Source organism: Agelaius phoeniceus, chromosome 4, assembly GCF_051311805.1.
Source record: "Agelaius phoeniceus isolate bAgePho1 chromosome 4, bAgePho1.hap1, whole genome shotgun sequence".
NCBI classification, from domain to species: domain Eukaryota; kingdom Metazoa; phylum Chordata; class Aves; order Passeriformes; family Icteridae; genus Agelaius; species Agelaius phoeniceus.
In genome coordinates, this window is record NC_135268.1 from 57309399 (window position 1) to 57326904 (window position 17506).

A 17506-nucleotide genomic window follows, 5' to 3' on the forward strand; every position below is an offset into this window, starting at 1 on the left:
GACGTGTTATTGTCTGGGTTCCCCCATCCTGCCTAACCCCTCCACTCACAAACACCCTCACAGTAGGGCATTATAAGTAGCCAGAGTACATCAACTATTGATAGGTAATGGCTTTTTAATGGCTTCCATTGCCCTGCTAGAAATATAACTTTCAATTTTATGGCTCTTTTGCATTTCATGATCCCACGGTGCCTATGAATGTTAGGACTTGATAGAGATTGAGTGGACATAAGGAAATGCATTCATGCTGCCTAACTCTGGGCACTTAATCAGGTTGAAAATGTAGCCAGAGCAGGACAGTTTGGGGCAGAACATGCAGCAATTCTGGATGGCCCTCTGTTCCAGCATCTCTCTGTAGGACTGTAGATTGAATTGAGGGAATTTACCTGCTCAATTGAAGGAGGGAAGTTGAGTGCTAAAAGTCAGATGACTCCTCTACTCTTTGTTTCTCTCTAACACAGCAATGTTCAGTGTTTTTATCTTATTAGTGTATCTTTTTCCAACATAAAAACTTTGCTACCACTATGAAAACCAGCAATTTATAAATACCTGAAGATGACCCGGGGTGTGTAATGATGTTTTCAGCTAAACAGTTTTTACATGGAAACACTCTCTGAAAGTCTTCTGACAGGATCTTTTAATACAGAGTTTGAGCAAAATTAGTATCTGGAAAGAAATAATTTGTCATGGTGTAAAAACCTGTGTGTACTCAAATTTTAATGTATCACTTAAAATGAAAATGAGAACATGAATTATTTTGACAGGAATTTAGCAAGGTTGGAGATTATTCAGTAGTGCAAGTATTTCTTCTTTTTAGATTAATTTGACCATTTTGAATTAGTAGAAAGTAGAAAGTATGTATTAGTGTGGTAAGATGAAAATTAATGTGCTGTCTCATGAAGATTAGCTGAGTTACAATGTATTTCATCCTGTGCTGGAAGTTCAGACATCATAAAATCTTGTGTTTTGGTATCATTATACAGGTTTTAAGTAACAACCTCTCCCCTTGGATGTGTGATGCTTATTTGAAAACATCCTCCTGAACTGCTACAATATAGTTTTCATGGATTGTCAAAGGAACATAGGAAAGTCATAGACAGTCACCTAAATTAGAATTTGTTTGTGATAATGACCAAGTTATTGCAGTTAATGCCGTGGTACTTAACTATCTTAAGTAATCAGAATTTCACAGAATATTTAGCAATACTAATGTGGTACTGGATTAGGTCTGTGAGAAGTATCTGGATGCTGAGTCACGCTTTCATAGTTCTACAAAGAGCTAATATCGCAAAATATGTGCCAAACCTTTAGTATTTCTCTTATTGCATGATAAGCAATGACAGAAGAAGAGTTTGGGGCATTGTGGGACAACTGTCATATTACTGACATGAACTGGTAGTGTTCCCATTTATCAATATTTCTATAAAAGAAATTTGATAATGCCATATGTCCTGAAACTGTAGCTCTCATCTTCAGCATTGGTATTGCATTGCAAATGGAATTTTCATTTTAGAAAGAAAGGTATAGTATGGAAGATCCTAATGCAGCAATGTTTTTTCTCCTTTCCCCTTTCTTTCTCTGTCTTCTTCCTGCACTCATTTCAATCTCCATCCCTCATTAGAGAGTCACAATCAGGAGTTTCTTTAAGTTTGATTTTCTTTTTTATATTGCGATGATTTTTGTGTTATTGTTTGATACATACAGACAGACAGACATCCCTGCATTGTACTGCAGAATGCAGCAGTATGCCCATGGCCTGTTGGTGTCAGTGTGTGGCATCACTGCTGGAGATTCAGATGTGCTCACTGTCCTGAACATGCTACCATGGTGATCCTGTCAGGAGCATGGGGCACACCTTGTAGGACCTGCTTTTTTATTATTACCAATGCACATATTTAGCATTTTTCTTCGCTTGCTGTTGTCCCTCCAAGTCTGGCAATATTTCTAAGTTGGTCACTTAATTTGATCTCTGGCTGTCTGATCTCTAGTATGGGACAATAATGGTGCTTAACCAACTCTGTATAGCTTGCTCAACTCTGCAGTTAAAATTTACTCAGTCATCATTGAAAAAGATAAATTAGCATTTTTTTGCTTGGCCATTACACAGTATGTGACAGAAGGGGCTTTACCAAAGTGTGAGAATCACAGTATTTCAGCTGGTGGACCCCAAGTACTTCGTACTGCCAGAAAGGAGTACCTGGGGTACTCACTCAGAAATGAATGAAATATAAATAGAAGTCATAATGAAAAAGAAAGAAAGAAAATCAGCATATCAGAGGCAAAGCTTGAAAGAAAAAAGTCAAATAAGTGGTATGAATGTCTATTTCTCATTTATTTGACTTGATTTTTACAATTGGAAAAGCTGGGTACTGGGGAATAACCTATATTATAGTTCTCTAGACATTAATTGTCAGCATGTAGTATGAATCTTCATTTCCTATAAAGTATTTAATATTTTTTCTATTACAGGGACTCAGTATGTGTATATTTTTTGAAAAGGAATATTCATTTCTTCCTAACTCTGTTCCCTGCTTTTGCTCTTCTATTTTAGTCCCTTTTAGAGTTAACACATCCAATTACAAGATGGGGACAATGACAAAGCTGAAAGCTTTTGAGTTGAGATGTGAAGTTGGCCTATGCCAGGCACGCATCAATTTACATGACAGTGGAAGGTCAAAAATCTCATTATTTGCACTGTTTATGGCTTCCTTCCTAACCAATAGCTTCAAGGGCTGAACTGTAGGTCCTAGAAAATCATGTGATCTATGAGATGATTTATTAATTTGAACCACTTGATATTGCCTAAAGCTATGAAAATAGGATATACTAAAGAACATTATTGTAATTAATCCATTAGGAATTCCTTCAATTATTCATGTGTTTTAATCACTTGGGCATTTAACACAGTGCTAAATTATAATCATCTGATTACATACAGATCTGTGTGGAGCTCTGACAGTCTTCTATGCTGAAGGATAACGTAGGCAAATGCAGAAAAATGACTTCATCCTAAAGAAACTGATTAATCTCAAACTCACCTGCTGGAATTTAGGTGGTGTTAGAAGCATTGTTGTAACCTCTTGAATTTGTCAGAAAATCTGATAGAATTGCTAGATAGAGTTGTGTTCTATATTCCTATTTTTACACTTATATTTCCAGCTTTTTATGATGATGAAGGTTACCTTGCAAACAACCTGTGAAATGAGGAGAGAACAACATAGTGCTCTTTCCTTTAATCTGCAAAAAAGAGCATTTTTTTTAAATCCAGAGATGATCACAGTAATCTTCTAAGCTGACCTTCCTCAGGCAGAGGTCTTCTCACAGGAATTGGATCATGATTTGTATTTCAAATATGATTATTATTTTTAACAAAATGAACCAATAAAGGGATCCCTCAACATATTTAATTACTTTAAAATTTTATCTTATTTTCCAGATTTGTCTAGCTTGAGTTTTTAACTTTTCAATCATAATTGTTTCATATTCCTCAGCCTCAAAAGTTTTCTGTATCCAGATTTCGTTGCCACTGGTGAGTGTCTTCACAGAGACATAGTAATCCCTTCACTCCCTTTACTTTGCAGTCATTCTTTGAAGCTACTCCTCTGTTTTCTGATCTCTTTGGAAGTTTGCACTCTAAACCAGAATGCTCATCTGAGGGGTTGAGGGGTTTTTGTGTTTGAACAAAGATAAAGTCTCTTTATTCTTTGCTCCTAGAAGTGTGGTTTTGCATTTTGCTGAACTAAAAAAAAAAACAACTGAGTTCATCCTATAGCAATAAAATATCCTTCTGGTTATTTGTTCACCAATCTTTGCATTTGGCCATATCAGCAATTAATAGCATCTTTTAAATTGCTGATAAAATAATTGACAAGTTGGACCAAGAGCCAGTCCCTTCTCCATTCATAGATGTGTTCTCATTAATGAGTGACCTCTACCACTCGTGTTTAATAACATCTTACCTATGACACAGTAAAAATGAACAGAGATGTAGCTGAAAGAGATGAAAGCTGGTGGATGTCATAGAATAACTGAAAGGCCTGGGTTGGAAGGCATCCTAAAGATCATCTGGTTCCAAGCCCCCTGCCATGGATCACACTGGTGACAACAGAGCATGGAGCTGAGGTAGTGTCAGACATCTTTGTGTCACCTGATTCAGAAGACACAGAAAAATACCCATGTCTAAGAGAGATAACAGGTATAACTCCAGGTACCTTCTCAGGCTCCTTGGGCTAATAAAAAACTAAGTGTATGCTACTTAGCTGTCAAAATGTGCAGTTACTGAGTATAATGTTTATTGTAATTTGCCCAAGATGAACAGCTCCAGCTGTGCTGCCTTCATACGCAGTATAGGAATACATGAAATTTCATGTTTTTTCATCCTTTATTACCATAAACTAGCTCCAGACTCACTTTTTGTAAATGTGAGTTTGTTTTATGTATGTATTTGCTCAAAGAGGAAAATGAGAAATGATAGTTCTTGTTCATTAACTATGAGAAATACCAGAGTTTTCTCTCATTTAACAAATATAGATAAAAATGAGCCTTCTCATAGTTTTTCAAATATGTCTTCCAATTTATATGTGATCTGCTGCATGGAAAAAGTGTGAGACTATTAAATTACAGCTTTTCTATTTCTTTCCTGCAGTGCTACTCTGCAGTAACAACACAATATGGAGATTCCTGAGAGTTTACTAGTTCACTAGGAAGTGACAACTTTGATTTTCTGACAGGTGGTGGTGGAAGTTTGCAGAGTGCTTCATGTCATCTGGAAGTGTTAGAATAAGGCATGCTGTTGATGTGTCTGCTTCTGTAGTTTCTGAGTACCATGTATCACTGTTCTGTTTGAGGATTTCACTGTAACACTGTAAATACACTGCCACTGCTCTGCCTGGACAGGCATTTAACAAATGTTGACAGTACATAATCAAAGATAGCACCACACCTTGAATACTCCCAAGTGACAATCTTTCAATTTTAAATAGTGCTGGCCTGCTAAACCACTTTAAAAAGCTGTTTTTTCCCCCCAAGCTATACAATAATCAGCTTTTCCCTGATGTGATCTTATGTAAATACATCACTAGATTAAGGCTCATGCTGATAAAGTTCTTTCTGTAATGAAAAGTTCTGATTCAATATTTCAAGATTATTTTGAGGAAGGAAATGGTCTCAGGTGTTCCAGTTATGGGAATTCTGGAAAGTGAGGGCAACTGTAGATAGTCTGTGATGAACAATTTGGTTACCCTGTGCCCTGGAGGAAATGTTAGGTGGCTAGAAGTATGAAAATACAGTCTTATGCAAGTGTATAAGTGCATTTATATAAGTGCATAAGTGTACACTTACATAAGTATGTAAGGCAGTGTTTCTGTACTTAAAAAAAAGAATATTCTATGTGTGTTTTGGAGATGGGGATTAATAAATTGATGAGGAGCTCCTATGGCACAGTTTTATCCACACATTTAGTGCACATAAGGATCATTAGGCTCTTGTAGAAAATCAATAGCTTGAACCTGGCTATTAAAGGGTCTTTAGCTGCTGATATTCTGTGTGCTAATTAATGAGTAAAACCATCTCTTTAAATGTAGTTTTATTTGTTTGGTAACTCATTTTGTGTGTTTTCTGTTCATTTTCCCTGAGAAACTGCACTCACAAAAGACACTTCATCTAGAAGTTTTTCTAACTAACTGCCTTATTGTTCTCTCCTATTAGAACAAGCATTTAGAAGTTCCCACACAGCACACATTATCTTTATAAAGTAATCATTTTAAATTCTATGGGTGGCACAAATGGTTGGTGGGGGGGCACTCAGCCTACCTGATGCTGCTTCAGCTTGAACCTAAATTGCAAGTATTGATCAGCTTGGCCTGTGGACACTCAGAAACAACTGGAATGCTTTTCTCAATGGCCATGGCACCTGCCACTGCATTTGACTACTGTTCAAGTTGTCTGATATAGTGAAGGGTAAACATTGCTGGACAGCCCTGGAAGTACAGAAAGCTACTGCATGTTTCTGAAGAGACAGCTTTAGCTTGCTGTCTGTTAACAGATAAAATAATTCAGATAAATTTCAGATAAAACAGATAAAATAATAGTATTGACATGAGGCAGCAAAAACATGTCACTTAATAATTGAACTTACTAAATGGTAATGTGATTAAATACTGTATATAGAATGTAGTCACCCAAAAATTGCATAAAAAAGGCTCCTCCTATTACATTTTTAAATAATAAATAACTTCCTTGCTTGCCAGCATTTTTTCTGCTTCCCGAGTTCATCTCATCTTACCACAATTGAATTTCAATGTGCTGTTGTTTTTGGTCTCACTCCAGGACCATTGAGGAAGAAATCGTAGATGGAAAAAAGATAAAATAGTTTAAAATGATAATTTAAATCTCTAAACAGACTCAGGTGTTTGATAATCACCTGAGTCTGATCTTGGAAATAGCTGGACACTACATGACTCTCCTATCCACATCCAAGAGCTGGAAATGCTCAGCATATCCAAAATTAAGTGTTAATGACGTGAGTTCAATATAGTGCAGTTGATTATATTCTGAATTTATATTCTCTCAACCTCTGTTCAATCTTAGAGGCTTTTTGTATATAGGAAAATATAAATTATTTGCAAACAGTTTAATAAGAATCAAATGTTATAAGAATATATAAAAGCCTGTATTAGAATTCGGAAATTTCCAGTACTTTTATTTCATCTTCTTCATAACTTTGTTGTCTTTGCATGTATATCTGAATAAACACAGCTTTCAATTGTATCTGGAAATACCTTTTCTTTTACCTTCTATTTCATTTTCTCTGATATGTTTATCATTATTTTGCTAAGCATAAGGTTGCAAGCATGAAGTTAATGAGGTTAGAATTTTCAACGTGATTTTATTTAATGCAACATTATGTGTCAGCCTAAAAGTGCAGGTTTGTGTCCAGTCTGTATTGTTTTCTCTGAATATGGAAGATAATTTAAAAGTTTAGCTGATACTTCATCAGGGATCCAAGTGACAAATATGTTCATACTGATTCATGGATTCTGTCTCCAAGCAATGTATATATCCCTGGTAAATGAGGCTTCTGTGTCTTTTTGGAGGAAATGTATGAGTTATGTTCTACTGAAATATGAAATCATAAAACTTCTCCTGGTTTATAATCGATTTTATTCAAAACCAAAATGAAATACCAGACCTTTTTGGCTTCTCTTCCCAAGCATATTGTGCAGAAACATTCTTCTATTTCCTTGACCTCCTCCTTCAGTGATCATATTATGAATAAATACTTCTCATGGTCAAATAAATTTTTAGAAACTTCTCATTTCAGCTAGTCCATTTCAGCCACCCCAAAAGGGGTGCTCAGCTGCACCCCTTTTCCTCTCTCTTCTTTAACCATTTACAGGACTGTGCCTATCAACAAGGCATTATAGCATCTGAAATCATTCAGATTTTGCTCCCATTATTCAGTGAATAAAAGACAGCAATGATGGTTGCTTTGTAGCAGTAAGGAACTAATTTTGTAGATGATTTATTATAACATTTTCTTATTCTAAGCTGTTTACATTTGAAAATACCTCAGATTAAGGAAAGCATACTGTAGAAATAATAATTTCAGATTCTACTAATAAATTGTTTATATAAACAAGGAGGTAAGAAAAAAGGGGTCATGGAAATGTTTTGCAGTTGTTCAATTAGCTTCATTTGTTAGTGCTGCCCCCTCTGCAGGTCAGCCTCTGATAAACAGCTTTTTTGGGATAGGAGTTGATGGTAATGAGCCCTTTCTGTTACCAGTGCTGTGCTAATAATAAGTGTTTTTCACTGCTTCCAAAACTGCTTAGATGTTCATAAATAAGTCATAATCTCTGTGAGGTTTACTGCATGTGTTCTTCATTCTATGGCATTATAAAAAATTAGTTTGATGCATATGTGAGAATTGAACATAATTTCTCTGTCCTGTACTGGGTGATCTGTGGAAAAAAACATGATTGTTTATGTGTCCTGGACAAATTTATTCTTATTCTTTATTCTTGCTCTTTGGAAACTCTGTGCCACAAAATAAGGATGGACAGTTTGATTCATGTTTCTTTAGGTATAAATGATATGTAAATGATAAAGATGTGCAGGGGAAGGAAATTCCAGTTTGTTTCCAGGGATATTTTGCCAAATATTGGGCTAATTAGGAGCCTGAGCAAAAGTAAAATGAAGCATTTTCCAAAGCTGTGATCATCTGAAATGGACTTCTGATAGTTATGAGTTAACTGGGAGCCTTCTGCTGTTTTTGTCAATGTTTTTGAGCACAATAGATGTAGAGTCATAAATGAAGTAAAGGCAGTTGCAGGAAGGGAGTGTTTCTAGTCCATATAATAAGCTCGAGACTAGTTTAAAAATGAACACCTCTTACTGTTATGAAGCAAAGCATATGTCTTATATATTATGGAACTGTGTTTACAATTTTATCATTATTATAAAGCATAAAATAGGATTAATACTGCTACTGATTAATATGGTTACTTCTAAAACCTGTAAAAATAACAATTTAAACCAAGATCAATCAACGAATTCTAGTGGAACTTTCTCTTTAGAATTTGTTGGCATTTTGGTAGGTTTACAGAAGTTAATCCAATAATCTACTTGTATTTATTTCCTCTACTTTTTGTCCATCCTTCCCAAAGTTATACTCTTATGATACTACTTCTGGCACAGAAAACATTATTTCATAAGTCTCATAAAGCTTTATTCTCATCTGTTTCAGTTTTCTGACTTCTGTAAAATAGGATTTTTTCTTGTTGAAGCATGATGATATACAGATGTAGAAAAAAAATGCATCTATTTGTATGGAGATCTATGGGTCTTAGGTATATTCATCCTGTGACTCTGAGATAAAAAATCTTTTTAAACAGTCCAATAGACTCATTAATTCTCCATGAGCTATGACATTGATGGCATTTTCTGGTAGATTGCTACCCTATCAGAGCAGACCATTCTCACAAAGAAAATGGATCAGTCCTGGCATGTTTGCCTTGCCCAAGTTGTCTCTCTGACCTCCCTGTGCCCCAGTCCCTCTCAGTGGCAGAGGATGGACCTTTTCACCTTTGGAATACCCAACCCAGGGAGTCTTCTCAGCTATGTGATTTTACTGAATTTAAAAAAAAAAACCAAAACTAGCAAAAAGCAATGGCATGTGATTGTTCAAATTTGCTATGTTACCCTTGAAAAAGCTGTTAAAAATAACTAAACAACTTCTTAGGGCTTGCATATCCTTTTTATCCCCTCTCATTAACCCAATTTTGTCCTGTAATTTTGGAAAATGAAATGTTACTCTGTACCTGTAACAAGTCTTGTAAGAATTCGGTCTTTGACATATTGACAAGAAAGCTTCTTGGCAGCTATAAAACTCTAATTTTTTTCACCAGTAAATAGATTATGTTTCTCTTTGCTGAGAAATATTTCTTAACACTGAAAATCTAAAACTCCCTGCCACTTTAACCAAGGGGAGTAGACATATGTACTCTGGAGAACTGGTAATAGCAAGCAGGAATGTTTTAATTAGCATTAACAATGGATTAACATTAAAATCTTTCTACTCATATCCCAGTCACTGTCATGTCTCATAGTGCCATAATCTGACAGGAGGAAAACCTTTTCTCTCAGTTTAGTTTGGCTACTGAATCATCCAATGAGAGCTCAACCCTATATACCTATAAAACCAAGAAATTCCTCTGGCACAGCGAAGGAGCTCTCTGAAATTCCCTTCAGTGAAATTCCCACTCTTGGTTGTGTTGCTCATTGCTCTTGATGCAGTCAGTTGGTTGTTGCAGGTATCACCAGGTGTTCTGTGACCCACACAGCACTGTGAGATAACATGTGTGATCACAGATGTTTTCCTATTAAGCCAGAAGTCCTGAATGCAAACTGAAATCAATTATTAACATATGTTGTCCCAGAAAAATGTTCAGAGTTAAAAAAGCCAGAAGAATTCTGGAGCAGTCTGCCCCAATATTCCAATTTCTTTCTTTTCTCCTCATTTACAATAGAGGTTCACTGTGCATGAACAGGCAAGACCTATAGACATTTTATATATGAAAGATGATGACCTTTATGAGATGAGAAAAAAACCAGAGTGGTTTCCCCTATACCTGTGTAGTATTTTCAAGTGCTTCCCACAGAGTTTCCAGAGAGACTAGCACTGCTCAGCTTTTCCCTATATTCTAGACAAATTAAAATTTACCTGTTTTCTTTTGGCAAAAGTAGAGCCCCAAATTTTAGTCAATACTGAAGCATACAGGAAGCTTTTGTTACCTGGTATTTAATCCAGCTGCCTTTTTTGCCCTATAAATAGACAAACAAATGATGAAAAGGATAAAAATAGGTAAACAAAGTTCAAGTTAATGCAACAGCAAAACCTTAGAGAGCAATATACAGTGGGGGTAAATAAATAACTGATATATTTTTGCTGATATCTTTTTCTGTTCGATTTTTCATTCTGCAGAAAGAGAATGAAATTTTCCTTTCCACTCACAAATCCTTTCCTTTATCTACCAAAATCAGGTATCATAAAATACTATTGAAACTTGCCTCTGCTGAGAAAAACAAAATCAAAGCAAACCCTGCTTTTTCTCTGAAGCATCTCTTGTAATATTCCTTAATGTGTCAGCAGTCACCCACACATTCATGCAGAACTGGATTCTGTAAGCTTGCCCTATTTTTCAGTATTCATTTCACAACTTATAGCTGCAATCTCTTGTGGCCCAAAGTTTTCAGCAGACATCACTGGTTTAATCTAGCTTTGTTGAAGTTAAACAATTTCTTGAACTTTCAGTGAAAGTTCTTGAAATACTTGTGCTAGAGTAGTCAGCTAATGCAACTGGACAGTTCTGTAAAGATTCCTCCCAAATTCCATGTAGGGGCCAGTTTTGTCTGTTTCATCTGGAATATTCCTGAGGTATTCCTCACTCTTTAATGATACCTCTGCTTTTTCAAACTGCTATTTCATTATAGAGGGAAGAATTATACAGTTTTCCATGAATCCATATAAAGTTCAGTTTCATTTTGCCAAGGATCAAATCTGATCAAGCAATATTAAGACAACCTTCCTACACCCATGTCCACTTAATCCCAGATAGAACACATTTCCTTGTATTTCAAGTAAGTATTGCTCAAAATATCTGTAACTATGTGGCATCACACAGACCTTATATGATTCATCAGCTTGTGACTCTCTGGAGTTTTTAGCTTGAATGATTTAGATCACTCATAAAAATAGTTATTTAACCATCAATAGGAAATAAAATAAATATACAAAAACCCCAGCTTTACTTTCGGGTGTAATTGATTACAGATAAAATCCAATAACATGAAATAATGAAAACCTGCTTTGTTTAGGCAGTCCCTGTCTCTGTGCTTTGTTTCAGCTGCAGTAAACAGTTTGCATTTCCTAACTGGCATGTGCCCAGGAACAGTTCAGGGTCTTGGTTACTGCTGCAGTAACATGTAAGGGCTCAGACCAAAAGTATTTCAGGTGTTTTTATTGCTCCACATTTGTCTTGTTGCTGGTACTCCCACTAGTGACTAAGTCTGTTTATTTTCCTTCTGACCTGTTTCACTACTAACTCCCAGTTGAATCATCTCCCCATTCCCAGATCCTGAAGTTACTCAGGTTCTCTGAGTGCTCTTTAAATTCTTTTCTCATTTCACCTAAATTATGAAATTATTAACTGTATTTTGGGAAAGGAAGGATCCCATGCAGCCTAGATTGATATATTTTTCACACATGCTTTTCTCATGTTAACTTACAATATGACCAGTTTTTCTCTAACATTGTGTGTAATATATTTTTTAACAGTCCTTGGGTTTGTAAATGTGGAATTCACTGTCAATCCATTTCCTTTCCTCAAAAGACAGAGTACACAATCTGAAGACAAGAAGGAGGTAAATCAAATGCACAGCTTCAGAAGCGTGATGTTAATTCCTTTTCTAAATCATTATTATGACTATATGAAGTACAGCATCATTTGTTTGAAAAAAATTAGTGGTATCTTGAAATTTAATGTTCTACAGTTTAGGCTTATTTTAAACTCACTGCAAAATTACAGCATGATGATTAGTACCACACAGAACTTCTGATTCATGTATACTTCTATTATAGAAGAAAATTGCTGTGGACTTGATTAGGGTTTGAAGTAAGGAAACAGATACAGTGCAATCTGAATGTCTTGACATCTTCTGAACCAGTTTCAGAAAAAGTATGTCCTTCTAGAGATCTATCTCAAGTGAATATCTTCATATCTGTGGCAAGTAAGGCATGTTTTTCAGGTGCATAGAAGCAAACCCTGAAGATTTCAGCAAGGACTCTTCCTCTCCATTCCCTCTTGAGTAATGTTATTGAATTTCCCATGAATACATCCCATCTCTGGAAACACTCCTCTGTGTTCTTGTACCTCCTGAAGATTTTATTCAAATACTGATGTGGGAGCATGTCCAATAACGCTCTCCCATTGCATGTGAACAGTTGCTCCATGTCTTTGGAAAGGCAGTACCCATTCCTGTTTACTATCCCATCATGGGAATCATTCTCCCAGAGGCTTGTCTCTTCCCCTGTGTCTGGTTCCCCATTCACATTCCCTGTGGACTACTGAATCTCTGAGATGGGGCCCTGTGGGAAGTGTGGCAGTGTGTTGTGAGAGCTGGCCTTCGAGCTGGGACATCAAGGATTTTATAGCTGGCTGTTACATGGGCAGGCAGTTTCTCTGAAGGTTTATATCCAGAAAACTTGAAGTTTAATTATGTTAACAACATTTTGAAGTTTTAGCTGTTTGGAGCTGTACTACATGGTGCTACATTCCAGGGCTCATGGGCACAGGATTGGTTTTCTCCTTGCATTGGACAGGAGCGATATAGATGTATTACACCAGAGAAGATGGGTGACTTTCTGCAGATGCCTTCACAGACTGATCAGAAAAAAACCTCCAGTGTTCAAAGGGATGAACTCTAGTTTCTAGAGTACATTAATTTCGTTCAGAAATGGGATGTAGGAATAGTTGAGAGCATTCTCTTTTTAAAAGAACTCTTATTTCTGTGTAATAACTAACGGTCATGTTTAGTTCTCGCAAATTAATATTCTGTTCCAGTAATCATCTGGAAATCCAGACTGAATATTGTGTGGTGAAAATGTATTTCTTAGCACAGTAAACACAAATTTAACATTAATATTTATTTGCAGAATGCCACTTTTGAAAGATACAAGATAAAATCTGTGAAATATGCTTAAACTAGAAGAAGTTTTTCTGCTGAAGTTTCAGAAACTCTGTTATCATACTGAAATTCAGCTTACTTTGGTAGTGGTTTGTGATGGGAATACAGCCATTTCTGGAGTGCTGTGTCATGCTAAGGACTCAAAGGACCGTACACCAGCAAGTGTTGTTCCAACAGTGAAAATTCAAGCATTGTTCAGTTCTAAATAGCAGTGGGTCTGAAATATGTCCCTAGATGTGAATTTGAGTGGAAGTGCCTCCCTTTACTTTGGCAGCCTAAAAATCTGTTGTTAAGGCAAATGCTTCTCTGTTGTCATGGACAGAATTTACTGACAGCTTTTTTCTTACAGCTGATTGATAGGCTGTTTCCAGAGGTGGAATTATTGTCCTTGCCTGTGTGGATAGACCTGAGAAGTCTCCAGTTGTTATAGATAGGTGGGATGGGATGGGATTTTGTGTTTAACATTTTGCACAAAGCAACATACTTAAGCCAGAGTTCAAATGTCCACAGGAGCCTTCACGAACATAAAAGTTGCAAATCTGTGTAATTGGCATGCAGATTAATTCAGTTCAAAGGGAAGCTGACTGATTAAAAAAACTTTGAGTTCCAGTATCTTGTAAAAGATAAATTGCAGAAAGTGGATACTTGTTCCTTTGCATCCTTTGATTGTTTTGCATAATCAGTAGGAACTCCTGATGGAAGTGAAGGCAGTGAGCTGCTGTGTTCCATTATGCTTGCTTTCTTTAGGAAACAGTGGGTTTACAATTGAAAAGTCAGCTTTGTTTTACAAACTCTGGTGTGTACAGTGCCAAATTTTTTTTTTTTCTTTTGGCTCTTTCCTACCTATTGCCTTTAAAAATCATGTCTGACATTTTTAGTTGCAGACTGTGTGTGAGAACACAGTGTGAGGGGAAAAAGAGGGGAGTGAAAAAGGGGCCACTCTGGTGTCCTGCCACAGGCTGGGCACAGCTCTGTGTGCAGTCAGAGGGCTCCCCTGGTGCAGTCCATGGCTGCTTGGCACAGGGCGGCTGCGGCTGGCAGGGTGGCTCTGTCCTCAGCAGCGCTCATCTCCTCGGCACCTGCGGCTGGAGCCGGCTGAGGAGCACACAGGGACCTGCTGGGGGCTCCTGCCTGACCTTGGAGTGGCACCCAAGTCCTGGGACGCTGGGTAGGTTCCTTCCCTTCGGCTTGCAGCCCCTGAGCAGAGTTGTTAGGTCCTAGTCAGTGTTGGGTGTTGCTAACGGCCTCTGGCTTCTTCAAAGTGTCAGTCTGCAAAGGAAAATAATGCCAAGTGGGAATTGATGGGTCTGCCTCTGTGAATGAGAAGGTAGCATAGAGAAATGGTCCCCAAGCGTACAACTGGCTTTAAGTGGCTCAGCTGCTTTGCTGCATTTGAGTGACAGTGGCATTAAGGCAGCACAGAATCCCAACTATTCATCTTTTCTGAGTAGAGCAGCTGTCTTTCAGTAACAGCTAGAGGAATGCAGCTCTCCTCTATGACACTGATGTCAGGCAAGCTCAGATAGGAAGGATAATAGGTTCATGCATAGAGGATTACATTATTTCCTTTACCTAAACAACTGACTAAGGTAAGAGGTAAATATTTATTTGCCATCTAGAGATATTACGTATTTCTTACCATTTAAGTTAAAATCAGAGTTAAAAAAATTAGATAAAATCTGATTTTACCCTATCTGTATATTTTACAAATACATTAATTTCCACATGAATAATTAAAACCAAAGGAATATTAATACACTAATTCCACTTAATTAATACTAGGAATGTATGAACTGAGAATGGTTAAAGAAATTTTAAATATTTTCCCTTCATCTCCAGTCCATCTCCTCTTTTCTCCTCCCCCATCTCCCTTTCCCATAGGATTTAAGTTAAGATAAATCTTTGGATTTAAGTTCTGTATATATCCTGCAGGAAAACTGAAGGTTAAGTTTTTGTTTAGGATGGAAGTGCTAGCCCCTGAGAAGAAAACACATGAAGAGAATGAAGATTTGCAACAGTATCCTCAGAAGCCTGCAAGCTGTAAGAAAATGCTTAGGAATTGCTGCTTGATAAAGCGAATTTTTGCCTGGAAAAGTTTGAGCTCTAAAGGTACCTTTTCTATTGAAAATTTTAGTGTAGGAGAAATTGTTGTCCTTCCAAGAATTCTGAATTTTTGATACAGTGGTATTACTGAATTTAACATCAGTCAAGTTACAGGTACAAAAAGTCTCTGCTGTCTTGAGTCTATTGTGCAAGGAGATTAAAAATGGTACAGCTTTGATTGAGGTGCTTTATCATAATGTGATAAAAATAATTGTACTGCAGGAGTATTCATTTTGCAGCACATAAAAATACATGGTCTGCAGAAAAAAATCCTTCAGTCAGAAGATAAATGAGGAAATGTAAAATCCCAGCAATTAGATGTATTAATTTATCAGAGCCCAACCCAAAATTCTGTTTTGATGAGTAAAACCTCCTTTCATTGTCAGAGTATATTTGCTTGGAAATTCCATGATCAATCCCTTTGTCTTTGAGGAAATGAAGAAAGGTAACACTCTGTCACATTTATACATGATGATGTTATGTACTGTATTTATAATAAATACTAAAAGAAATGCTTCTTTTTAAAATTAGAAGTTGGCTGTGAAATATCTCACCATTGAAAGTTGAACTCTTTTATGAATAATAAATTAAACAGCAACTGTCTTGAAATGATGATTAATCTGCTTCACATCATTTCCTTCAGGAACATATCAACAGCTAAGAATTTTATTCACCAGATTCCTCTTTTTACCATTGTATTTGTACTTTGCAATGTTATGTAAAAACAGGAGAAAAAACACTGCCCGAAACAATTCTTTTGCATTTTGGCAGCATTTTTCATTCCCTCGTACACAGTTTATGACAGAAACAAACAAACAAACAAACCTCAAACCAGGTCCTCAGTATATCCAATTTGTGTCAAACAGAATGAAAAGAAATGCATGACACTGCTTTGTCATGAAGAGCTAAGGCACCGTAACCTGAGTGTGTGATATGTTACTTTATTTACACATTTATTTTAAAGGCTATGCTTTAGTAGCTTAGTTCCAGCTTTTAGAAACAATGTTCTGGTTAAACACAACCTACCTTTGGTTTTAAACTGCACTGATCTCTGCATTGTCCAAATAAATAAGTGCTTCATATACTCACTCATTTTTAAAAGTTTAAGTTAATTTTTTCAACAAATGGCTGCTTTAATCACATGCATATTATGGTTTGCTAAATACATGTTTGATTTCCTATTATAGTAGCAGGTTGTATCTACAATTTGCTGCACTTTTTTTTTTTGTATTGTTACTGGTGCTAATGAGGCAAAAATAGGTTTTCTGTAACTCTTTCAGAACACACATCCTTCTGTTCATGTGAATTTTTAGAATTTTTTCCACTGGATTATTTATCATCCGTCTCTGTAGCTTGAAGCAATCACCTTTCTAGAAATGATGAGTGAATCTAAAGTAAATTGCATTGAAGTTTATCGGTCCGATTCTTCACTACCTTCAAACTGGCTAATAATTTACACCTCCAGAAAGAGCCTTAAAACAGTCAATAGGTGATGATAGAATTAAGGATTTATTCTATTTTGGTAAAATGAATTAGCAGACAGATGAATTACTGTAAAATCAGGCTCAATTTTACCTTGGCAGAGATAGAATCATAATCTGACACAGAGTTAACTCTAAGCCACTAATTTTGCTTTATTAGTAGTACCAAATGATAGAAAGCATATTCCCATAGGGATACCTTTACAAGAAGATTTGAATATTCGTCAGGATCAAGAACACAGACATTCTGAGGTACTTTCTTCAGTACTGTGCTGTTGTCCAAGGTGACCTCACTGGCCAAACAGGTTTTGTTGGGCTGCAATGATAGGGCATTCCCAGTACTCATGACAGTGCTGTAGGAGCTGAGGGCATGTGGCCACAGAGCTGCTTGCTCAATGCCTACTGTTTTCTGTGGGAAGAATGAGAGTGGGCTTGCAAATCACATTGTGGTGGCTCATTCCCACTTAAATGTTCTTTTACACTAATCAGATTCCCCACTGGTTATCTTAATCTAAATTACACTGGTGAAGTGGTATAAAAATAGTCATCAGGCAGTTGAGACTTGCAGTTTAGTATTTAAAAATAACTGAAACTTTTTGTTCGTATTTCTAAAAAAACATGATAGCTCCAAGTATCAGATAATTTGGTAACTCATTGCCCTTGTAACAGTTTGCAGG

At 36.5% G+C, this 17506-nt stretch overlaps 1 protein-coding gene across 4 annotated transcripts in view; it reads left to right on the top strand.

Annotated features, from left to right (window-relative positions):
- Positions 1-17506, top strand: part of KCNIP4 (potassium voltage-gated channel interacting protein 4) — a 389496-nt gene that overhangs the window by 27445 nt on the left and 344545 nt on the right. The window contains exons 1-2 of one of the 4 annotated variants that reach the window (XM_077177655.1): positions 14279-14413; positions 15206-15354. The exons of 2 other annotated variants lie outside the window; for them this stretch is intronic. In XM_077177655.1, coding sequence (XP_077033770.1) covers positions 15207-15354 — 148 coding nt within the window. In that variant the 5' untranslated portion in view covers positions 14279-14413; position 15206. Of the gene's footprint in view, positions 1-14278; positions 14414-14677; positions 14835-15205; positions 15355-17506 lie in introns of those variants that run through there. One more of the 4 variants, XM_054633540.2, reaches the window with a different exon arrangement.